The sequence below is a fragment of the Bos mutus genome, chromosome 28 (assembly GCF_027580195.1).
Source record: "Bos mutus isolate GX-2022 chromosome 28, NWIPB_WYAK_1.1, whole genome shotgun sequence".
Taxonomy (NCBI): Eukaryota; Metazoa; Chordata; class Mammalia; order Artiodactyla; family Bovidae; genus Bos; species Bos mutus.
The window spans coordinates 12873162-12899096 of record NC_091644.1 but is presented as its reverse complement, the minus strand read 5'-3'; the positions used below and the strand labels follow the sequence as shown (position 1 = coordinate 12899096).

The 25935-nt window shown below is 44.1% G+C and overlaps 1 protein-coding gene across 13 annotated transcripts in view; it reads right to left on the bottom strand.

Moving 5' to 3' along the window:
* Positions 1-25935, bottom strand: part of KCNMA1 (potassium calcium-activated channel subfamily M alpha 1) — a 780456-nt gene that overhangs the window by 143313 nt on the left and 611208 nt on the right. For 10 of the 13 annotated variants that reach the window (XM_070364783.1, XM_070364784.1, XM_070364772.1 and 7 more), the window contains exons 17-18: positions 21033-21119; positions 13610-13686 (exon numbers count right to left, since the gene is read on the bottom strand). In XM_070364783.1, the coding sequence (XP_070220884.1) occupies positions 13610-13686; positions 21033-21119 (164 nt within the window). Of the gene's footprint in view, positions 1-2788; positions 2963-9870; positions 9880-13609; positions 13687-21032; positions 21120-25935 lie in introns of all 13 variants that reach the window. The other 3 variants (XM_070364782.1, XM_070364781.1, XM_070364785.1) reach the window with 2 other exon arrangements.

Here is a 25935-nt window from a genome sequence, read left to right as displayed (position 1 = left end):
AACCCATCATGGTTCTGCTGACACTAATTCAAGATGATTTTCAGAACAACTAAAGAATGTAAGAGAAGTAATCTGATCCGCCCATCTGACCTCACTTTGATGCAAGGGCCCTTCTGCTGCCATTTCTAATTGTCAAACCCTCTACGTCTCACATCTGTTCATATTTAATGAAAAGCCCACTCTCACCACTGCTTTTTGAGGCAACCAGCCCTGTCCAATGGGCACCACCCAACCCCACCACTAGCTAGGGGAGCCCGGGGATTGCTATTGGAGCTCTACCAGCGGAATTCTGCATAGACATAGACATCCTTTAATTGGAGAAGAGGGCTTACGTGGGCCCACGGAGGGGTTCAAATTGGAACGGATTTTTCTAACTTATTATTAATGGTCAAAGGTGAGTGGACTCACACAGGGATGGATGAAATCTGCTTTTGTATGATGGAGTGACGACGGCGGGGAGGCTGATGAAACAGAGGAGGCAAACCTCCCCCCTGAGCTGTCAGTACCAGTTACGCCTTCGACATACAGCCCAGAGCTCCACATTCGCAATAGTGGGGCTGATGCTGGATACGTAGAAAGACAACAATCTCATGCCCGGGATGCTTCTGAGTAGATGGGACAATCCCACCCTTAATTCTTCTCCTGGTCTCCATCAACACTTGGATTAAATTGCAGAGCTGAGAAATCCCTCCAATTATGGTTTTGCCTGCATAAGATGGAAATTGCACATACTAGGCATCATGGGCCTCAAGCAGGGGACATAGATTTGCTGTGATTGGTAGAGGCGGCCAGTGCCAAGACATGACCACAGGCCTGAGTTTAGAGCCTGAGTGGCTCCTTCCTTTTCTCCACTAGATCTCTGGCCAAGGTTTTAGAGCCCAGTGGTTACTTCAAAATAGAAGTCGTGCCTTACGTGGGTAACCGAGGGGGCTGGTGCTTACATTTGCTGCCATCAATCAGAGATGTGGTCAAACTGGAGCTCACTAGAGCTCACCCCTCCACCACCCCACCTCCCCAGCTCCTGTCTTTGAACCTGGTGTCTTGCCACACATCACAGACAAACAGGTTCTTTGCATGTTTGTGACTCAGCTCACTGTGGTGGTGTCATATGAACTGGAGAGATCTGTGATGAGAAGAATGGTGTAAGGGCATGGACTGTGGCATCTGAAAATTTTCAAAGGAAATTTCCTTTTGAGGATGTTAGGCCACTGTGATTGGGACAGTTCAAAATCTCTCTCACACTACATCTACTCAGTGTCACTGTAAAAATAATTAATCCTATCCCTTGGCACTGTTGTGAAGGAGCAGTGAATCACAAACCAGAGACAATGATGATTCTCTGGTCCTAGATCAGACTTTTCCAAAGGCCCCTAAGACCACTCCCAGCACAAATAACGTCTCAGACCTCAACTGTGAGTTCAAATATCAGCACCGGGCTTGCCACACTCCAATGCGTACAGTGAAATGAGGGCTCCCTCGGCCCAGGACACCCCATGGGTCACAGCCATACAAGCACATCATGCTGGGCTCACCTTCAACACTAGCATGTAAGCCAGCTAACTTCTCATGGGGATAAATTCTCAAGAGTGAACTGCTCTTCCCTCCCCGCCCCCTGGTGCCAGTATGAAGTAACTGCTGCTGGTGAAAATTTAGTTGAACCAGCTCTGGGCACTTAGAAGAAAAGATAATGGATAATATGATTACCAACAAATATGGCGGGTGCTTCCAAGAGGAAGTGATGAACACAGACGGAAGGATCGGCTTCTACCGTTCATGCTACCGAATGCGGTGACAGCCACCCTTGAAGGTATCCAAGTCCTCATGCAGACCACAACCTCGTCTGCCCTTAGAAGAGGACCCTCAGTGAATAAGCTGGAACTTTCAGTAATATCACCTATGAACTGTTTCAGTAAAACACCAGCCAAGCCCATGCTGAAGGCGAGGAACGGGGGTGTGGTGAGACTCAGACGTGCCAGCTGTCACTACAAGACCACGAGAGACTCTGTAACCCTTCTGAGCTTGCGGGGGGCAAAGACTGACCCCAAGGACTGCACAATGGACACAAGGAAACCAGGGAGATTCTTGGCTTATGATTTTTGCTGTTATTCAGAATCACCATTGTGACAAGACAGCTTAGTTAAACAGGGGGAAAAGGAAGTTTGTAATGGACTGATCCTTCGAATGAATCATCATTGGGAGGAAAAACTCTAGAATCCACCAGCCTGTAAGGGTTGGCAGATTCAGAATATTCTTTTTCAGAGCATTAGGAGGCAATCCGGTACTAGAGGAACAAGATACAAGTTAGGAAGACACTGAAAGAAAAGAAAAAAAAAACCCGTCTGCATGGAAACCCTGCTGTATTTTGGAAAGTATCTAAGCTCACTAAGAGCAGTTTTATGCCAGAGTTGGCTTGTTCTCCCTACATCGTTTTCCTACCTCCTTTCAACCCAATCCAATGTCTGACGCCTTTCCCCAAAGAGGAAGGTATACATTTCCATGCATCTCTGTATCAATTCAGCATTTGATGTGCTGTCAGATTAATTTCTTTAAAGGAGAGAGGAATAATGTCACTGGATTATAATATCACAGCCTGCACGCTCTTACAAGAAACGTTAAGCTCACAGAACAGGGAGGGAAGCCTCCCCAGCACACACAGTGACACAGGCAGCGAGGGCAACACGCCACCACATGCGGGGGGAGGCAAGCACAGCACCACGGGGCACACCAGACGGGGATGACGCCACAGACAGCACAGATACGGAACTCTGTGTGTAGGGGTTGAACTTACAGGCACGGAAAGTGGTGGAGCAATCACTAACAGAGACAGAAGAAAGTGGGAAGGCTCTCTCAAGGGTGTCCACGTTACCACGCACACGGCCTGACATGCACGAGCAGTCACGCTCAGAACGTCCGCAATCAAAACAACATGCCCGTCTCATTCTCTTGTAGATGGACATCTTGGCTATAACCACAGGGGTTGGATGGGAGGAGAGGAAGAGCGGTAGTTAATGGCAAAGTCACACACAGCGAGGCAGCTGGAAGGGAGCTGAAGGGATTGAACACAGGTCTTAGTTCACATTAACAGTCTTGACCCAGAAAAAATAAAATGCAGAGAGACTCTTGGTAACAGTTTGGTTGTACATCGAAAAGAGCAGAGAAAGCATCAGTGGCCTGTAGAGTCCTCCAAGGCTGCTGCGTATTATTTTTCTCCCCTATGTAAAGCAAGTGACCACAGAAAAGGCATGGCTGATGACAACAGTGTTGTTGGATAAGAAGCAACACACGTTAGAGACAGCAAAAACACAACCAACATATTTTTTCCCCTGGCACGATGAATACAGGACACAATATACACACAGCCAATTAATTAATTCCTTATTGGGTACAATAAATGTTGTGGGGTTTTTTTTGCAAGATGCAAGAATATCTAATATGTAGGCTTTCTAATTTCCATCCATTTCTGGGCATTAGGCAGAGGCTGGGATAAGCTTTCATCAAATTAGATATGAAACGATTACATGTTAATATCGAATCTGAGGATGCCTCTGTTGAACTTCCCCAGAGTGAGTTTACATGATGCCTACAGGAATTTAAATTTACTCTTGACAGAACAAATATCCAAATCTGTCCATGTAAGAAATGCAGCTACTCAAGGCGAACGCTGCATATTTGACATTAAAAGCATTTCACAAATAAGAAATCACCAGAAGCATATGAGATGTTGGTCTGTTGGAATGCACTAAGCTCCTCACGGGTGTATTTTCTGCTTACAGCTCAGAGAATGAAAATCGCATCTGCTTTTCTCTCCCCACCCACCAAAAATTCAGAAAGTTATAGGGTTATTGGTTAACAATAATTTTTTCCTATACAGAAAATACTGGCCAGCATAGAGGAGAAATTACAAAACATGAGACAAGAGAATAGATCCCATGTAAAATATCTTACTGAGATCTGCATGAGGCCTTGAGAGCTTGTCTTAAGCCACTATCATAGGTTCTGCACTGCCTGGGAATCCAACTTGAGTGCTGACCTACAAAACTTGTTGGACCCCACTGTTCTAGTTCTGAAGGCCCTTCACCTCCACCCTTCAAGCCAATTTAGATTTCAGTACAACGAGAACCTTTTGTACCTCATTTTGATGCTACAGCAGGCAAACATCATGACTTATCCTTAGCACATGCCTGCCTGCTCCTCTCACAAGATGGGAGAAGAATTCATGTTTATTCCAAGCATCACAGCCAAATAGTCAGCTAGACTGGAGAGGTGTTATTCCCTGTGCCCATACCTTTCATTTTGAAAGTCATTTTTCCTCCATTTTTTTTTCTTAGCGGAGAAATGGTTGCACTCTTACTTTAAAATATGGCCAGTGGTTTTGCCCTCTTGGAATGTTACCGTCACCAGGAAGAGAGGTTTAAATCTCTCCAATGGGTCAAGTCCTGTTCTAAGACCTTTATGACTTGCCATCCAGTCTATTTGTCAAGCAGGGGGAACGTTATGATTGTGAGGAACAGGCACTGGGGGAGATGGATGAGAGATCTCTTCAGCAGCAACTCCATTCCCGTGATCTTGGCTCACACTTCTAGCGACAGGTTCTGTTAGCATCCTAGCTAGTCAGCTGTTCAGGTCATCACCATGCAGCCCCAGCCCTGTTCGATGCGTCATTCCTGAGCTTAGCTTTTACAAAGAAAAAAAGCAAAGAAAAAAAAGAAAAAAATTCCACTATAGCATTTGAATCAGAAGAATTTAGAAGGCACGGTATGATTGCCCAGACACCCCAAACAGCAGTTGTTGAAGTCAAGAAAGGGAAAACAGCCTTTGGTGGAAGACATGAAAATCAAGTTATTTTAAATGCATCCAGATCTGGTGCCCAACTCACAGACCACTTGCTTGGTTTTGCCTTCTCAGTTCTTTTACTGGAAATATTGACTTGTTATTTACACAGAGGAGGGAAACGAAGATGATTTTTTGTTTCGCTGTAGATAAATTGTTTTGAAAAAAATTTTAATCAAATGCTGTAGCAGAAGAGAAGCCCATCAAACTCTGAAATGCTATGCTTCTCATTAGCAACAGTGCCTGGTTTTCGTTTTCATACTGCCATTTTGGGTTCATACACAGTAATAGACTCTGACACATTTATAGGGAAAAAAAGTTCTTATATGTATACTGTCTTTAAGGACAAGGGGAGGGAGGAAGGGATGGAATAACTTTTGAAACGGTTTTGTCAGGGGTAAACCCATCATAATGGGTGATTGAAACCTCCTACTTGATAAGGGTTCAGGAGGAAACACAAACTTCAAATCAGTGCCTCTCGGGGACTGTTTGCAATTGTTACTGTTGGCTCTTCTGGAGACCATGCATTGTTCTAAAATTTCATAGTGTTAGCATGCAAGAACAGGCTGAAACTGGTAATCAAAGCATCAAAAAAAAAAAAAAAAAAAAAACTTTTGCTATAAGAAGATTAAATGTTAATTGTCAGCACTCACATTCCAAAGCAGCATATGCATAAGAAAGAAAGCATGCTATTTCTTGTCATTCCTTCCCAGTCATCAGTTTTACAGTCACACCAAATCCAAAATAGAAATCTCAGGAGACAAACAAGCAGCACCGCACACACACAAAATCAGCAAGAATGATCAATGAGAGGCTGAAAGACAAGACAGAAACAGTTAAAAATGACTGAGCCCCACACGCTGATAAACCTTTGTGAATTACAGCATCTAGACCAAGGTGCCACCAGTTAGGAGGCTGGCACTTCTGCTTTACTTCTGAAACAGTCCATTTTCACCGATCCCCCATCAGGTGTCTTCACCTATACACTTCTGGGTCCACTTTCTTAGAAGGGAAGGCCCATTCTGACCTCCTCCTGGTGACTGTGATCCATCGGGCTTGAAGGATGTTATGTCCCAGCCAGGAAGAACCTTCCACTGGGCCATGTTATGAGTCACAAACAGGCTCTTTAATTAAAAATGGATGAGGATGTGTCCCTCTGGTAGTAGCCGTTCCAGGAGAAGTAGATACTCTGTGTGTAAAATTATACTTTCAAGCCGTAAAATTTTATCAAAATTAAGTCATGGATCTCCAACTTTAGAAAACACCGTCCTCATCCGCCTCGACTTTCTCTCTGCTTCCTAATCCTTCGTTTTTGTTTTAGTGAATTGAGGCTGTTCAGAATTAACTGATGTTTTTTATTTCCATGTCTCCATGATTGTTTCCTCTTTTAGAGCTGATGTAGGTTCGAAGGTTAATTTCAGATATCAGAGTGCCACTTAAAACTCCCAAGGTTAGGTTTCAAAGGGCAATTGTGAAAGTTTCAGTATTTATTTAAAACAGAAGTTAAGGTTCCTATCTACTCTCTGGCCACATAGAGTGCCCTCTCTCCTCTGGTGTTTGCTGATTTTCTTTTTTTATCTAGTCACATAATGCTCTCTTCCCCAATCTCCATCCTCAGAAAAGGGAGTTTTCCATAGGATCTCAATGGTAACACTAAGTAGACCTGTGAGGACATCTAGTGGATCCGTGTGGAAGAGCAGCTAGTTAACAGACCATCCGGCCAAGCTGGGTGAAGATGCTGCGTGCCTCTAAGAATTGAACCCTGCAGTGTCATTTCAACTCAGCGGCTTCTCCCAATCCACAGAAGATTTTTAAGGGAGAGCCAGGATGAAAGCGAGAGAGATTCCAGGACATGGTCCTAGAGTGGTCAAAAGTGGCAGCTTGCATGGGCTGTGCAGTCATGACCCATAGAGCAGGACTGCTTCGGCACCGGCTGGCTGGGTCTCCTTCAGTCAGGTCAGTTCAGTCGCTCAGTTGTGTCCGACTCTTTGCGACCCATGAATTGCAGCACGCCAGGCCTCCCTGTCCATCACCAACTCCCTCCACGTCCATCGAGTCAGTGATGCCATCCAGCCATCTCACCCTCTGTCGTCCCCTTCTCCTCCTGCCCCCAATCCCTCCCAGCATCAGAGTCTTTTCCAATGAGTCAACTCTTCGCATGAGGTGGCCAAAGTACTGGAGTTTCAGCTTCATCATCAGTCCTTCCAATGAACACCCAGGACTGATCTCCTTTAGAATGGACCGGTTGGATCTCCTTGCACTCCAAGGGAGACTTAGAGTCTCCTTAGAGCCCTGTTATAGCTTCCTGAGACAGGGAACAGACAAGAGTGTGTCGAGGAGAGGTGTCTGTGATGCAGCTACGTGTCATTCCATTTCAGCGTTCTTAGAACTTTATGCTCAATTAATTGTCCCCATCAGCTGGCTTAACTCTGGGAAAGTAGAGAAATAAGCCCCTGGAGACTCCGTTTTCTTTTGGCCCACATCGTAAGGTTCTTGTTCTTGGACTAGTGCCACAGATGCAAACAGGTTATGTGGTTGCCAAGAATTAGACCCTAGGTCTAAAGGTGTTTCTCCTCTAAGAACTTTGTCCTAGCAGTTTTACAATTTGAGAAAAAGCTTTTATGTCCTTTCCTTCACCACGATGAAGTGCATATTCATCCAATACTTCCATTATGACTTCCTAGTGCTATTTTTAGAGACAAAAGTATTTTCCTCATGGACATCATCAAAGCTGTTTACTCAAGTGTTGAAAACTGGAAGATGTCTCAGACATACTCTTGGACAACTGTTCCTATACATGCAAAGGTCTTGATCATGAGAAAGGAAACCTGTAGAGAAGGGGCTGCTATAGATTAGCTTGGTTACTGCTCTTTCCTTGTGTCAAGCTGACAGTCAGTTGTCAAGTTCAGGTTCTCTGCTGGTTAGCCCTTCAGAGCCAAGCTTGGAATGGAAGAGGGAGTTGGACTCCATCCCGTTCTCACACCATCTGCCTCCTGAATCAGCAACCAAATTGTCAGCCAATTTCCAATTGTAGAATCTTAATTTCCAGGGTGGGCTGGAAGGGGCATGAAAATCAGTGCTGGACTGAAAGGCTCAGGTGGAGTTTTCCAACTGCTGGGAAAAAATACTGTAGGTTTCAAATGGAGCAATTCGAGGCAAGACTGGAGTGGAAGAAAAAGCAAAACAACAAAAACCTGCTCTTCAATTCAGATTGCAACTTCATGTTTAAAATCAGTCCAATGAAGGGTGGATTATTTGCTGAAGGCGGAACTCTAGAGCTGCTCTTTGTATGCTCGGCAGCAACTAAAATTCTAAGTCAAAATATCCATGGAAGAAAAAGTCCACTGAGGTGTAAGACAGAGGCATTTGTTTGATAGAACGATGGGAATCCGAGAGCATTCTTTCAAGTCCTATAAATGGGGAGTGATGTCTTCACTTGGTGAAATTCTCCAACTAGCTTCTGGAGGGATGAGAAAGACCTTCCCAGGTAGTTTTCCAGCAATGGAAAGAAGGGAACAAAAAAGCTGGTTAATGACAGCAGCAGAGAGCACACTGAGCTAGTAGGGTGATCCTGCCCTGAACGCTGTACTGTGGCTGGAGAAGACAGAAGAATTTGGCACTGGACTTGTTTGCGGACTGACACCATGGTTTCCCTCCACTAGCTACAGTAGGCAGCTTGGCAGGAAGGAAAGCCGTCCATGTCCTCAAGCCATTTTTCAAGATGTTCTGCCGATAAAGGGAGCCACGGAGCCAATTCTGGCAGAATTTTGCCCCAAATTGAAGGTCACTTTTGTTTTGTTGGTACACAGAGTGTTCCATACCCTCCAATGACTAGCCCAAACCAGATGACCAACTTTCTTCTTCTTCTGCAAAGGAGTCAGACAGGACCAGGTGCAGAAACATCTCCACATTCCAGGGCTGCTGTACCGAACGGTCTATAGGTCGGGTCTCTCGTACACGAGTAAAGGTGGGTGCTTGTTGCTGGTGCCGTGGAAAGCAGTACTGTTCCAAGGCTCACACGGAAACGCTGGCCTCAAAGGTCATCATCAACTGCCACATCTTGCTGGGAGAGACGGTCCAACTCTTTGAGTAACTTAGGGCTCAAAGACTTCCATTTACTCATCCAGGCTTCTACACAGCTCATTAATAAAACGGAACATAGTCTTTGAGCCATCCCTTTCTGCCTTAAACGAGTAAGCAGATCTTGCATAGATGTCTAGGTATACAGGAACTAGGTATGTCCTAGTGGGTATTGCTGAGGGAGAAATTTTATTTTAAAGCAAGGTACTTCACAGACTATAGAAAATAATTACCACTGTGGAAATACTTGTCTCCAGTAAGGCAATTTAGGTACTTACAGTCCCAAAGTTGGGTGTCCAATTAATTCTCTCTCAAGCACTTACTTCGTGTAGAGAGGCACGTATGGTGTAATAAATATATCACTCTCTATATATCTCTATGCTTATATATAAAAATGTACATTTTTACATATAAAGTACTGGTACATATCATATATATATCACAACATGGGAATATATATGTAGCATATGTGTTTCCTTCAGGATAGGAATTCAAGCTTAATAGCAGAGGAGACCAAGTATAATTTATCAAAGGCAAGCATGACAATGACCCCCATTTGATGAGGCTTCTAGAGCTAGTGGTAATTACCTCAGCCGACTCAGTGTCCCCTCAAGGTCCCTGAGACAAGGCCTTCAAGACAAACACTGTTGTTAAGGTCTTATTTTCAAGTGGAAAAATAAGACAACGCCAGAAGCTGGCAAGAGGTTGGCAGAGGGGGCATGGGGGGGGCCATGGAGGGGGTGGGAGGTGAATGAACAGAGAGGGGTTCCCTGCTCGCAGGGTTCTCCAGCTCCAGGCTACTCTGCAGACCGAGTTGGGGCATGATGTTACTGCTACATGCAACATGAATACCAAAAGAAAAAAAGAAACTGCAACTGTACAGAAAATAAAAGAAGTATCTCTTCTAGAGAAAGACAGGGGGAACTGGACTCTGGGCTGCTGGGAACCCGTTTTACTCACAATATATCACTACCAGTGTGCAGTTAAAATAGAGTAGGGGCCGTATTCCAAGGCAGCAATGAGAAAAAAATAAATCAAAAATATGTCAATGATTAGAAGTTAAAGAAAATCCCTTCAAAACACAGCAAATTTAGAACATGACTTGTCCCCTAGGAGTCCACCTTTTGGCAAACTTTTAGAAGCTGGGGGAGAAAAAAGGAAATCATTAGACTGGATTTGTTACACAGAAAAAGAAAATGAGTAAATAGCAGATTCTGAGAACTTGCTCCTTGGCCAGACAGCTGAATTTGACTCTCTTCCTGGATGGAGAACTATGAAAAAAATGGGAAAAAATGCAAAAGTTAAACTATACTACCACAGAATTTCCAGAAACACAATGTCCACACTCAATATTTCTCCAGGTAGTATGACATAAGACATTTAAGACTGAATGAAGGTGAATGGGGATGTTGGGGATGGGATGGGAAGATTTAGAAAGGGAAAAGCGAGGTTGGGAGGGGAGGGTTAGAAAACAATAAAATCCAGGGATGTCATCAGCTCTGCCCTCCCAGAGACATATCATTCCAGGATGAATTGTTAATACTTGGCCTACCAGGTTTGGACAACGGAGCGTGGGTCGTGCTGCCCTCTCCAATTTAGGGTTACAGGCAATGTGTGTTCAAAGGCAGGAAACCACCCGACTTGCATGCATTATTAAAACTTCTAGCTCCTTCTAACAAAAGTTTCTTGGCAACCCTATCTTCCCCAATTTCCTAACCTGCCCAGCATGCCCAGGGAAGTTCAAGTTTAATCATTCATTTTATTCTAACCACCCTGCTCACATATGCATCTGCATCCCACCCTCTGTAACACAGGCTGCTATGGCCTTTTAATGAGGAAGAATGATATGTGAACAGTTCTGACTGTTAGCAAGCATTAGCCTCACAGCTGAAGGCCTCCATGAGGCCCAGAAGGGGAGAAGGGTACAGAGAGAGGGAGCGAGGTCCTATCTCACTGCTTGGCTCTGCAGGGACAGTCCTTTTGTAGAAGGAAACGGCAACCCACTCCAGTGTTCTTGCCTAGAGAATCCCAGGCACGGGGGAGCCTGGTGGACTGCCGTCTATGGGGTCCCACAGAGTTGGACACGACTGAAGTGACTTAGGAATTAGCAGCAGTGCTGCCCTGTAGGATGGGAGATCATTCGATTCACTAGCTGAACCAATGTTAAAGGTAATGAGAGTAGAATTATTTCAAACAATTACGTCCCTCTCTCTCCAGGAGGAAGCTAAAGTCAGTGGCCGCTTGCTTGCCTGGAATCAAGATGGAAAAATATCTTAGAGGCCAAACTCTCATTTCCAGGGACTTAAAAACCTGATTGCTGGGTTCCACGTCAGTGCCCAGTGAGGAACATGGAGTCAGCATCCAAGCAGGAGTCATTCCCTGCCATTTCCATTCTCGCCTCCCTAGAGCCTGTTCTCTGTCTAGTCACCAGGGAGATTCTTTAAAACAAGAATTGATGATATCATTAACTTGCTTAAACTCTTGCAATGGCTGTATTTATTATAGGACTAAAACCCAAGTTTCTTCCCATGGGCCCTGCCTGACCTCATCTCCTACCAACCTCTCCCCAACCCCACCAGCCTCATTGGCCTTCCTGCCTTTACTCAAACACAACCAACTTATCCCTGCCTCTGCCCATGCTGTTTACCTGGACTGGATCTCAGCTTCAGCATCATCTCCCAAAGAACACCTTCCAGACCTTTCTGGCTAAAGCAGCATTCCCCTACAAGATCCCTCACTCTCTCAGGCAGTCTTCTCTCTCTTCAGAGCACTTGTCTCTCTCTGAAGGTATTTAATTATTTCTATGCTCACTGCTTATCTCCATTCACTAGAGTGAAGACTCCAGGAGGGCAGGGACTGTCTTATTCACTGCTCCCTCCCTGCCTCCAAGAGTAGTGCCTTGCACAAAGAAGGCACTCAAACACATGTGAATGACTGACCAACAAGTGAAGGGAGTCTTGCCATTTCACTGATACCCCATGGGGCCAGATTCTCTGGCAAGTATCTGGTTAAGGGTTATTGGCATTAATACTCTCCTGCATTCCCCAAACCCCTTCACTACAAGGGTTTTCTGACAAGGGTTCATCCTATCATACTTGTTTCTCTCCCATGTACTTCTGCCTTTGGATGTTGTATTCCTTCTGATGGAAGTGATCCAGGCGATGCCTGGTCAACTGAGCTCTGTTTCTATGTTTCCAACCAACCGAGCTGAGCTGAGTGGGTGCACTGCCCAGTGAGAAGGGCCTTTTGAGTTATGGAGTGTGGGGGACTGGATGAGAAGTGAGTTTGTTCTGCGTCTTTACAGGATTTTAGATGCTCTTCCTGGTAGGCTGCCAGAATTAGAGCATTCTTAGGCCCCAAGAAGTTAGAGGTATGGATACTCTGCATGGTGAGGTCTCAGAGATGGGTAAAGCAGACCATGTGTTAAGTCCGTGGAGCAAAGCTGCCCCAGGCTTGTGAATCAGCCCTAGAATATTTCTGAAGAAACTTCTCTAGACAGAGAGTGCTTCCCATGAGCATTTGCCACAAGACTGACACAAGCCCATGTGTGTGCTTGTGAAAAAGTATTTTGTGGGTGACCTTTTATCATTGGGTTCTTACTCTGCAGATCCAAGATCACTCACCTTGCCCTTCTCTCTTACTAAAAAGACTAGGGAACAGCATCAAGAGGAGTCTTCAGCTGAGCCTGAACCCCTGTCTGTCGGATCTGTGTGATCTCATCAATCTCATCCTCCCACTAAACTTGGTGCCTCACTTTCCTCTTTCTGTAAAATGAGATTAATCATACCCGCTGACAACTACGCAAGGTTATGCTGAAGATCAAAGATAATAATGATCGTAAAGAGCTCAAGAAACATGAAAAACACCACGGGAAGGAAGGAATCACTATTACTGTTTTCTCCAGGGTTGTGAACAACTTCTACTAGACAATGCAACGTAATGACTGCAAGCTTTACTTGATGTCCTAATGCTTTAGGTCAAGAGTTCACCATCCACCATTCCTGATTTACCATATCCTCAAGAAGTCCCACTGGCTGCTTTGTAAGGAGTTTGAGACAAGATAGGCCAGCAGCTGTCGAGCCCAACCTAACCCATCTCGAAGAGCAGTGGTGTTTGAGGTTTGGTCACCAGGCAATGGTATGTAAAGTCCAGTGGTGATGATGACCAAGTTCTTCCCTTAGGCCAGTCTGAGGGTATCGCAACTGAAAACTCTGACCTCTGGTAACCAATCCAGCAAGGATCCCAAGTGGAAAGAGAGTCATCTCCCAAACCCTCAGACTCAGTTTCCCTTCAGCCCTAGCACAGCCACCTTTACACTTGACAGCCCCTAGTCCACTGAAAATCACCATGCGAAAACGCTCCCTCCTCCAGGGCCTCGGCTGCCCGCCGTCTCAAACCTAGATCGCATTTACTGTGTTTGATGGACACAGCTACCTAGGCATCCCTTTAGAGTCAAGAAGTGGGGATTAGGCGTGAGGCTCACACCGAGGTGTTGATGGTGGCGATTTTCCATCCTCTGCTCTGATCAAGTGAGGACGAGAATGTATTTCATGTCTCTTTAAACTGTGGGGTGAAACATAAACATATTCAAGAACTCTCTTGATGTTTAGTGTTTCTTTAAAAAGGAAAGGAGAAGGGAAATGAATTGGGGGGAAAGAGGAAGGAGAGAGGGAGGGGAGGGGAAAGAAACACTACTTACGCCGTTTGCAGCCGCATTTTTTTATCCTTTTGGGATCCGTGATGTCATCATGACAGGCCTTGCAGTAAAAAAATGCCCTGGAGAGAGAGAATGGAAAAACTGACACATTTCATAATCCACCCAAGTGAAATGAGGACCACATTTCCTCCACCACGGTGCCAAATTAATGAAACACGCCAGCACTAATTTCCTTTAATCTTCTGAAAGGTTTAGACATTCATAGACGGAAATGTTTGTTGCAAGACCATTTACTTCAAACACAGGATTCTGCAATTTGAGTTAGTGCTTCTTTTCATAAACTTTTATTTGAAAAGGAGCTGGGAGAGGGTTTGCTGACGTGACACACCATGTCTGCCCTCCCTGCTTGCATTTTCGAGAACAGCCCTCAATGCCACTCATCAGAACACTGGGCAACCAGCTCTGGGCCCTCGGTCGGAGGTTTAATACATCCCTGACATCCTCATGGTCTGATCAAAGAGGTATTAAAAGGGCACAAGGATGACTTTCCTCAGTCAAATAAAAATATCAGCCTTGTCACTGATAGTTGAAAGCACGATCTCTTGTCAGCCAAGGTAAGCAAGAAATTGAAGAAGAAGGGAAAGTCATGGGGGTCCTCTGTCAAATTCCTTCTGGGATTTCATAGCCCATATTTACTCCCAAACAGGCCAGACCCACTCCCACACTCTCCGGACCTGAGAATACTACATCAGTGAAGGTTTTCTTCTTACTAAGGAGCACAGTTCACTTGACCCCAGGGATGGGTTGGGCAGAGGGTGTTATAGGGTTAGGGTAGAGGACTAAACCTGGGTAGAAAGGTGACCCACAGGCAGCAATCAACAAGAAAATCCCCTCGTGTGACTCAAGTGTCAATATGTGATTACAAGGTGCATTGGCTGTGCTGGAGATATATTCTGGATGAGACAAAGCAAGGTCACTGGGGCACTGTTTAAAATGTACAGGGCCTGGAAAAACAGCACTGGGGGCCTGTATCCTTTCAGTACTGGGGAGGGGGGTGGGTACTGTGACAGTGATAAAATTCACCGGAACAACCTTCTGAATAAGGAGACTAACAAAATTTCTGGCTCACCACCTTCATCACTCCCAACATGCAACTGAATGCCAAGGATAAACATGGTCCTTCCTTGACCTAGGCTATAAAGAAAGAAACACATTTCTTGACCATGTTATTCTCGGTTCCTTTTTGTTTTTCATAGGACTTCATTTATGTTTGGCACTGGCTGGAAACCAACTTTAAGACTTTGGGATCTGGAAGAGATTGTGTAGATCTTGCAGCTGAAGTCCCTGGGACTCAGGGTCCTCATCTGTAAATCGAGGAGGTTGTCATGATCTGCCCAAAGTCATCCTGTCTAGACCTTAGCCAACTCCAGGACTTCTAAAGTCAAGCCCAAAGCTCTTTCTACCTTAGCAGCTCAGCCACTGCTTAAAATGCCAGTTCTCAACCATCTTGCAAAAAACAAAAGGTAGCTGACTGCTTGCCTGAGTGACAGTGTGGCTAAGAACCCAATCAGTGATGACTTGCCCTGAAAGGGGAAGGACAGGAAAGGAGGAAGCAATTTTTCTTTCACTTCCCTTGGACATTTTCTCCCCCATTTGATGTCTCTACACATAATAATAATTGTAACAAAAATGCATTTATAGAGCACAGATTATAGCCCAGGAGCTGTTTTAAGCATAAGTATTAACACATTAACATATTTGATTCTCAAACAATCCTTTGAAAGAGATATGATTATCTCTGAATTACAGATAAGGAAACTGAAGCACAGAGAGTTTAAGTGGCCTGTCCAAGGTCACAAAGAAAAGAGTAGCAGATTCAAACTCACACAGTCAAGTGCTAGAGCCCAAGGTCTTAACACATCTCCACTAAAGAGATGGTGAGACAATGGATGGGTCTGAATAGATGACTAAAAAGGTAAAGTATGATTATTTCATGAATTAAAGCTGGATTCTGAAAATGAAATATGCAAAGGGCCAGACATGTAAACTTAATGAGTAAAATGGGGGTGGAGGGGCCTGTGGTGACCTGGAGATGCACTACCCCCAACCCAGGGCAGAGTATCTAAGCTCCAGCTGATTCTTGCTAAGAGGCACTTCTCTGCACTTCCCCACCCATCTCTGCCTTCCATGCTTACCTGGCAAAGCCCTGGCGCTCCGTACACCTGTACTCAAGCAGCTGAGCCTTGCTGGGGAAAGGAACACACCTCTATGCCAACTGATTTCGCTTTAAATCCATGGTTGTGCATGCCAGGGGTCTTTACACACTTCTCGGGATCCCCTGCCTCGGACCTCCTCCTCCCTGTCAACTTTCTCGCCACTCCCTCTCCTTCTCACCCACCCCTTCTCCAGTTGGTGACCTTGCCCTATCCATCACCAAGACGAGATCTGCATCCTGCAAAGCTGGCCTTTAGGGTCTCCTTGTCCTCAGGTTTCCTGTTGTGTTTGGCCAATGGGAGGGGCCGGCAGGAGACTGGAGGGTGAAAAGTGGTAGGAATTGGCAGTGATGAGATTCCTTTACTGAAGGACCCGGCTCCTGCCAAGCAGTGTTTCCTACACTGCAACCTTTCTCTCCACATTCTGACAGCCCTCCTTTGAGTCTCCAGATCCAGGGCTAAGAGTGGCTCCCGTCTGTTGTGAGCGCTGGTGTGCTTTGTCATCCCTTGCTAGTTTTCCTTAACTCTGTGCCCATAGCTTTACATGGTCCCTTCATAAAACTCGCCTCCCTTTTCCCATTTAAGCATGTCATTTGTTTCTTGCCAGGACCCTCACTGAAACAGCAGCCACCCAAATGTACATCTCCAGCCCTCACTTTTTCCCAGAATGCCAGAATCTTAGGTCCCACTGGCTGTATGACATCTCCATGTGTATGTTTAGTGTGTATTGCCTGCTTATCCTAGTCTAGATAGAATTCTTGATTTCCTACCACCCAGAATTTGCTCCTTCCCCAATTTACCCTATCTCGGTAAGATGGAGCCATCATTCCCCCAAACAGTGTAAGCTCCAGATCTAGGCTCCATTCTTGATTCCTCTTTTCCCCCCTTTCTTATATTCAGTTCATCAGAGGGTCCTACAGACTCTGTAAAATGTATTCTGAGTTGGTCTTACTTCTTTCCACCTCTACTCACCTCTTGCAGCAGCCCCCAAGTCCATGGGCCTCCTCTCCCCTACTCCCACTACCTCCCATTCTCTACCATGCAGATAGAAACACCTTTTAATACATCATCTCCAGCTTAAGACCATCCATGATTCCATGTAATAACACAGCCTCTGTATAAAGTCCTATGGAAACCAGCCCCTGCTGTTCCCTCTAACCTCATCTCACCCCCTCAGTTCCCTAAACATGACAAAATTGTTACCACCATGTCTCCTCTTCCTTTCTGATCCCTGTTCAATGGATTCTTTGTCATCACCTCCATCTCTGCTCATATATCTCTCCCTCAGAGCAGCCATCACTTCAGTTCAGTTCAGTTCAGTTCAGTCCAGTTCAGTCACTCAGTCATGTCCGACTCTTTGTGACCCCATGAATCACAGCACACCAGGCCTCCCTGTCCATCACCAACTCCCGGAGTTCACTCAAACTCATGTCCATCGAGTCAGGGATGCCATCCAGCCATCTCATCCTCTGTCATCCCCTTCTCCTCCTGCCCCCAATCCCTCCCAGCATGAGTCTTTTCCAATGAGCCAACTCTTCGCATGAGGTGGCCAAAGTACTGGAGTTTTGGCTTTAGCATCAGTCCTTCCAATGAACACCCAGGACTGATCTCCTTTAGAATGGACTGGCTGGATCTCCCTGTAGTCCAAGGGACTCCCAAGAGTCTTCTCCAACACCACAGTTCAAAAGCATCAATTCTTCGGTGCTCAGCTTTCTTCACAGTCCAACTCTCATATCCATACATGACCACTGGAAAAACCATAGCCTTGACTAGATGGACCTTTGTTGGCAAAGTAATGTCTCTGTTCTTGAATATGCTATCTAGGTTGGTCATAACTTTCCTTCCAAGGAGTAAGTATCTTTTAATTTCATGGCTACAATCACCATCTGCAGTGATTTGGGAGCCCAAAAAGTCTGACACTGTTTCCACTGTTTCCTCACCTATTTCCCATGAAATGATGGGACCAGATGCCATGATCTTTGTTTTCTGAATGTTGAGCTTTAAGTCAACTTTTTCACTCTCCACTTTCACATTCATCAAGAGGCTATTTAGTTCCTCTTCACTTTCTGCCATAAGGGTGGTATTATCTGCATATCTGAGGTTATTGATATTTCTCCCGGCAATCTTGATTCCAGCTTGTGCTTCCTCCAGTCCAGCGTTTCTCATGATGTACACTGCATATAAGTTAAATAAGCAGGGTGACAATATACAGTCTTGATGTACTCCTTTTCCTATTTGGAACCAGTCTGTTGTTCCATGTCCAGTTCTAACTGTTGCTTCCTGACCTGCATACAGATTTCTCAAGAGGCAGGTCAGATGGTCTGGTATTCCCATCTCTTTCAGAATTTTCCACAGTTTATTGTGATCCACAAAGTCAAAGGCTTTGGCATAGTTAATAAAACAGAAATAGATGTTTTCCTGGAACTCTCTTGCTTTTTCCATGAACCATCACTTACCCGCAATCTAAATCAGTGACAGTTGCATTAATTCTTTGCAACATGAACAAACAAAACTGCAATTCTCTCCTCCCTAGATTGTGAGCCCATGAAAGCAGTGTCTCCTCCCCACTGTTCACCACTGCTTCCCTGGCACCTAGTACAGAGTGTTCTCAAAAGTGAGCGACCTGCAGATGTTTGATGAATGAAGGAGTAAGATAATGCTCAGAGGGTTTCACCCCTCTTTTCCTAAAGCACTGCATCTGAAAGTTTCTCTGAGCTACAATCCATTAACTTTTTCCCAACACTTTTTTTGCAACTGAGGGTGCAAACTCAATACTAGATCATCATAATCTACTTTTCCATTTTAGCAAACTTGTTTAGTTTCCTGCAAACCTCCAATGTCCTTTCTGTGGTTTTCAATCCCTAACTGACAGCATTTGCTCTTGACACATCACACACCACGGAAAATTACAGGCTGGTGTTGAGGCTGATTGTGTCAGCATGTATTTGGAAACACCATAAAGCACTGAAATGAGACATATTGTACTCCCTAACACAGGAGGTAATTTGCTTTTTGGACTGCCTGGTATTTGTGACATTCATTAGTGAGAGATGTAATGGGAAATAGAATTACACGAATAGGAGCTTCATGTTAGATTTGCTATCTGGGAGGCCCATGGGATCACTTGTACACTTGTGCCCCCAGCCCCTATGCATGCTGAGCACTGTTTCCAGCTTTTGTGTCTTGTGTCTGGTCAAGGGATCAACCTTCTCTCCCAGGAGACCTGGAGGGGCTTCAGTCCCAGTTAGCCTCGCTTTCCTCTCACAGGTGACCCCAGTTTGGGGGGTACTCCTGGAAAAGGAGAAGCTCTATGAACTGGATAAGGAGCTTTTCCTCTTTCACCTGAATAATGACAATCCTGTCCAAATTTGCAGAAGTAAATTTAAGTCATTAGATACCTCAGTCTCAAGGAGTTTTTTCTTTAGCTTCTACACCCCTTTTTTTTTTTTTTTTTTTTTTCTGAGCTTTTTTTTTTTTTGGCTGTACCACAAGATACACAGGATATCTTAATTCCCCAACCTGGGATTGAACCCATGCCCCCTGCATTGGGAGCATGGAGTCTTAATCACTGATCCACCAGAGAAGTCCCCCTAAAAGCTTTTATAACTAGCAGGGCTAGTTTTTAAGAGGGGATGAAGAGGAAGAAAATAAGTGTCAGTTGTCAAATCTCATAGGTCTGTGCTCAGCATGGCAGATTCACCTCTTGGCAAATAAGAATGTAAGCTCTGGAATGGGACTTCCTGGTTTTAAACCCTGGCCCTATGACTCAGTAGCCATGTGGCTTTGGGCGAGTTAATTTACTAATCTGTGCCTCAGTTTCCTCACATGTAAATGGCAGTAGCAATGCTCCCTGTCTCACAGTCTGTTGAGAGGATTAAATGAGTTCATCAACGTCTGGTGTCTGCAACTTAGAACACAGCTGGCGCACACGGAACTCTGCATACAAATTCACTAGTGTTTCTAACTGTGGTCAAAAATGTCCTTAGAAAAGGAAAGATCAGTTCCAGTTGGGCTCTGCCACTTGCTTATATGCTGCATGCCCTTGTACAAATCATTTGTCTCGATTTCACAGATGAGGAAACTGAAGCCTGGAGAGTTTCAGAAGACCAACCTCACCAGGTTATTTTGAGGACTAGCAGCAAAGACTGTACAATACCCAGCATCAGCCTGGCTTTGAATAGGAGCTCACTGGGTGAAGACAATGTTCTTATGTTCAGTTGCTAAGTCGTTTCTGACTCTTTGTGATCCTATGGACTGTAGATCACCAGGCTCCTCTGTCCATGGGACTGTTATAGGCAAGAATACTGGAGTGGGTTGCTATTTCCTCCTCCAGGAGATTTTCCCAATCCAGGGGTCAAACCTGTGTCTCCTGCTTTGGCAGGCAGATTCTTTGCCACTGAGCTCCTGGGAAGCCCAGTGAAGACAACAGGCTTAATATAAAAATGACACCTGAACAATTCATCATTTATTTAAGATATTTTATGTAACATTGTCCTTGAGCTGAGTGACCTTTCTGACCTTCTGAGTCACATTTTTCTATTAGTAAATTTTTTCTAGTTCACAGGCTAGAATCAAATATAATAACACTCCATGGTATTCTGCAGAAAGTCCTATGATTTCCTGGGCTGTTTAAACAGGTTTGAGAATATGAACAAAAGTGTCATGAAACATTGAGGCCAATGAAATCCTGGACTGTACCTACAGAGGCTTAAGAATTAAACCTGACAAAGTCAGCCACTTATCTAGAAAGGCCACCAATAGAAATATAGCCAGTTTGGCATTTCATCTGAAATTAATCCAAACTTTTTTGAGATTCCATTTGACACTTAGAGTAGAAAATAGAGACTTCTCGAGTAAATTTGCCTGGATAATGTTAAGAGCACTAGATGAGGGGCCATTTTCCTATGTTGTCCTGGGTCATCAGGAATTAGGATGATCTTGAACAATCGCTTAATCTCCCTGAGACTCAGCTTCTTCACTTGGAAAATGCAGGACCAGGTATCTAGGGTCTCCTAGGTCTAAAATGTTATTATTCTAATTCAAAGGTAGGGAACTCGTTGTGTGATGAGGAGCCCATGGGGAAGCATGTCAAAGCACAATCCCTTTTTCCTAAGGTTCAGCACCATTTGATGGAAATAGACATGTTAAGCACTTCTGGGGTTAGGGCCCAGTACACATTGAAAGCATAACTCAGTGCATGGAGATAGGTACAGCTGAGCCAAAAAGGAAGGCAAGTGAAAATAAACTCTTACCTTTTAACTTCTTTGGCATCACTTGCGATGAAAAATCCTAAAGTACCTTCTTGGATCTTAAGATGGTTTCCAGGATTAATTAATATACTGCTCAGTGAAACAAGAACAAACAAAAAAGACATAGTTATGAGGTCATGTTCTGAAGAAAACCTTAAAGACTACACCATATTGTTAACTTTATAGGGGGCCCACTAGTCTAATGCTTTCCCCAAAGATTTTGTCTAGAGCCTGATCTCCATGGCCCTACACATTTAATTGGACGATGCCATCATAAAGTTCTGCTGCCAGGTTCCCAGGCTGGCATACTCCCAGTTGCAGATATCAAAGCAAATCCAGATTTTAGGGCTGAGTTTGTACAATGGGATTGCCATGGGCTTCTGGTTTGAGGCAAAGTTCCTAATCATGTATTGTTTTGGAAATTACAGTTGATGGTCAGTGTTGAGTGTTATTAGTCTAACAGAGCTATGGCTACACTGATTTTCCATTCGAAGGCAGGGTATTAATGGGACCCCTATATGCATACAGAAACATACATGTATACACACCACATATTACTGCAGGGAATGGTACGGGATGCCTGTAACCAATGTAGAAGCAATCAGAATATCTGCATAACACTGATACGGACCTGGAAGTGGATTCCATGTGCAGCCTGGGTAGAAAGAATTGCATCTACCCTGACAATGAGAAAAAAAAAATGCCAGCAGTTGGAAATACTTAATGATTCCAGTCTGCTGTTTACAAAAATGTATGGGAGTGTTTGAATAATGTATGTGTCTAGTATATCCTGATTGGGGCCAACTTGTAATTAGAAAAAACAAATGCAAATTATCCCTAAAAAAACTTACCCCGTGAGGGAAGTATAAACCTAAATATACACTGTCCTACTTCAAAGTGGTATAAATAGATTAGCTGACCAAACTGTGTTTGGACTGACAGAAGAGATAAATGTATCCTAATCTAATAAATGGATGAAACAAACAAACTTAACTGTCTTCAGACCAAAAGCAGAATACAGACTATTTTGCACAGAGACTGAGATGAGGCTTTGAGCTTAAGGGACACAGAATTGAGGCATTGTAAACGCAGCACTGGATACCACAGAGTTATTTTTTTGATCTGAAAAGTTGGTGTTTAGTAATATATGTCTGGAATCAGGTTAAAGGAACTCCTCCACTGTCTAAGACAATCAAAACGGAGGATGGCATTTAAGACGTCATCTTTTACTGCTGGTAAAACCATTCCAGAAGAGCGCCATGGCTAGCACAGTAATGCATCTGTAGCAAGACAGGAAGGACCCAGGTGAACTTTTGTTCTCTTTGGAGAACTCAGAGCAGGTCATTATTGCAAAATGTTTGCAGTCACAGAAGCATCGATTATTACCAATAACAAGACCTGACAGGAGGAAATCGATCCTGTGAGATCACTGTGATTAACACTGAATGACAGCAAGCATCTGAAGATTTGAGGGTTCTGCCCTAGAACCACAGGCAACAGTGAGATTCCTCACAAGCCAGGAAGCAGCAGGTCACACTAAAGTGCAGTTTGCGAGGGGCAGGAGCTCCATACAGGCACCTCCTGAACACACCCGTCAACCCCTCTTCACCTTGGGTTAGCAGCCCTCTGACTTTTCACCATTATAGAGGAAGACAGTCAGAGCTTATCACAGTTTCAATGGGTCCCTGTTTCAAAGTCAAGCAAACGGGATGTTTTAGAAAAGCAGAAGGCTGGATTTTGCACTTTCTTATCCTCATGACTGTGCTGTATGGCAGTTCTTCTGTGCCCTAGTTCTACAATAAGAAATTGGGTCCAAATTCCAACCCCACCATTCAGTTACTGTCTGACTTTGGGCAAGTTACTAATCCTCCCTAGAACTCAACTTCCTCACATACAAGATGAAGATAAGCATAGTCTGCTTTACTTTTTTTTAAAGGATTAAGGGAGATGATGCATAGAAAGCTAATGTATATTAGCTTTTTTTATTTATTATTGCAGAAAAAGCCAAAAATGTATTTCATTTTTAATGAAATCATTACTTTAGCTGGCCCTGTAGAATGGAACATAGAACTTCATACCAAAATACCTTGGCCATAATTATATAAAGTTATTATAGGGAGAAGAACTGTACACTCCAGAATAATATACAGGAATATACATGAAAATTCTGAGTCCTTCTGGAGTTTAAAGGAACTAATTTCTTGAAGTTGAATAAGCCTACATTTTGATGTGTATTCATATAAGGATGTAAAAGCTTCTGAGTGAAAAAGAAATCCTATCGTAGTTTTAACAATGCAATTCAAAAGGGGAAATTTGACACTCATCAATGTCTGGGTGACATATAGGAGCAAAACAAGCCTCACACAAAACCCTGTTTCTTTTTTTTTTTTCATCATATGCTTCATTAATTGTACTCCAATGATCAAGCCCATTGTGTCATGGTTCCTATCAATGGAAAGTTTCTTTTCATTTCCTTTGTTCTTTAGCAACAGTGAATAAGAATCGGCGTACAGTGAGGATTTGGGACTGTCATTCTGGAGACAGCAGGTTGAGATAATTTATTACAGCCTCCAAGCTTGCTTTAGTCACGTCAGTGCAGCGGAGAGGAAAGCTTTTGGGCACTGATGGAAGGTACATTAGTGTTCAAATCTCAGTTTCGATGCCTGTGTTGGTTAAGGGAACAGGTGTGTGTGTTGGACAGCCGAGCTCAGGTCCTGGCCTTGGGCATGGACCTGCTGATAAACCTCACTCTCCTCATCTGTAAAATGGGGGAATAATTGCTAGCTTACAGTGTCACAAAGCGAATTACAGTACACACCATACATACTATGTCCTCAGTGAGGGGTCACAAAGCAGGTCCTTAACACTTGGTCACTATTATTAGTAAGCAAGGTAATGACAGCACCTAAACAAGAGGTAGACAATCTCTCAGAGCCTCACTGCTCTCCGTTTGATCTTTGGTGCTAATAAACTACCTGCTGCTGCTGCTGCTAAGTCTCTTCAGTCGTGTCCGACTCTGTGCAACCCCTGAGACGGCAGCCCATCAGGCTCCCCTGTCCCTGGGATTCTCCAGGCAAGAACACTGGAGTGGGTTGCCATTTCCTTCTCCAATGCATGAAAGTGAAAAGTGAAAATGAAGTCACTCAGTCATGTCTGACTCTTCGTGACCCCATGGACTGCAGCCTACCAGGCTCCTCTGTCCATGGGATTTTCTAGACAAGAGTACTGGAGTTGGGTGCCATCGCCTTCTCCAATAAGCTACCTAGGAGGCATCTTACTGGTACTGGAAGAGCTCTGTACTGACTGAGATATCCAAAGCGTTTTTATCCCCATGCCGTATCTGGAGATGGGCTCATCTGGACCGGCTTTTGGCTGCACAGTGGAGTATCTCCCTGTTCTTTAAACCTCATGGCTGATTGTGTAAGGCACTGTAAGCACCTCCAAGGGCATCACTGACTGTGTGATTCTAGGATGCCCTCTTGTTCTCTTTTGGACAGGAGGGGAGGCTTCACATCATCTCTGTGTGAGATTCAAGGCTGCATCATTTGCAGTACCCTGCTCAGGCTAAGGCAGCCTTCTGGGTGGGAATCAAAAGACTGAGCTCAGCTCTCGAGAATAATGAAGGAAAGAAATCTAGATACACAAAGAAGTTTGTTGTGCTGGATTCCACTCATAGATTTAAGGGTTTGGTAAAGAAGCACGTGCCCCTGATTTCAGGGGACCATTGCATATAATACTTCCTGTGTAAGGGTACAAAGTTTCAAAGTCTCTTGAAGGAAGTCTATTACTCTTTTTGATATTTTAGACAGTGAGTCTTCTATCCACATTCCAAATCTAGAAAGTTTAAATCCATTAAATCCTCCTCTCTTTGAAACTATAAAAAGATAAGGATCCTAGACAGAAGTAACTTTTTTTTCTGCCAAATGCTTGCTACCCTTAGAATATGCTATTGACCTTCTAATGGGAATATGTAAATCTTTCCAAAGATCTTTGATCTCAAAAGATGTTAAGTTTGTTTGGCTTTTATGGCTGCCAAAAGTCTCCCTCCCTGTGCCTCACTTTAAAACAGGCTTTTGCTCCAATTTTGTCTAATTCACTAGCTTATCAGAGATAAACTTCAAGATGTGCCATGTGAAGAATCAAGAAAATCTCTAAGAAAAAAAAGCCTAAATATCAATTAGCAGAATTCCAATAGGGACATCTTCTTGGCAGGGGTGGATTTTTTCTTAATTCAAGAAACTATAAATGATCCTCTTTTTTTCTATGACCTTGTTAATTTGAACTGAAAACATTCAGTAACAGCTGGAGGCAAAGGGCTGGTGTGATCCCTTCCCCAAGGGTTCTTACTCTCCCTCTCTTTTTCCTAGTTTTGTATCTAGACTTATTTTTTGGTTCCTTATACACCCTATGGAGCAAATATTTATTTTCTGTAGGGAAACCATAATTAAATAAAAGACTGAAAACCATAATCCTATTTTATTTACTTCTATAAGCAAGTTTCTCATGCTGCTGCTGCCGCTGCTAAGTCGCTTCAGTCGTGTCCGACTCTGTGCAACCCTATAGACGGCAGCCCACCAGGCTCACCCGTCCCTGGGATTCTCCAGGCAAGAACACTGGAGTGGGTTGCCATTTCCTTCTCCAATGCATGAAAGTGAAAAATGAAAGTGAAATCGCTCAGTTGTGTCTGACTGTTAGTGACCCCATGGACTGTAGCCTACCAAGCTCCTCCGTCCATGGGATTCTCCAGGCAAGAGTACTGGAGTGAGGTGCCATTATCTTCTCCGAAGTTTCTCCTAGTAATCAGCTTAAAGCCCTGCCTGCAATAGGCACATTTCAACTCTCTTGAATGAGTGAAAACCATAAGCAGTGGCCTCAGTTACAGAAGTGTCTCTTTCCTTCTCTAATA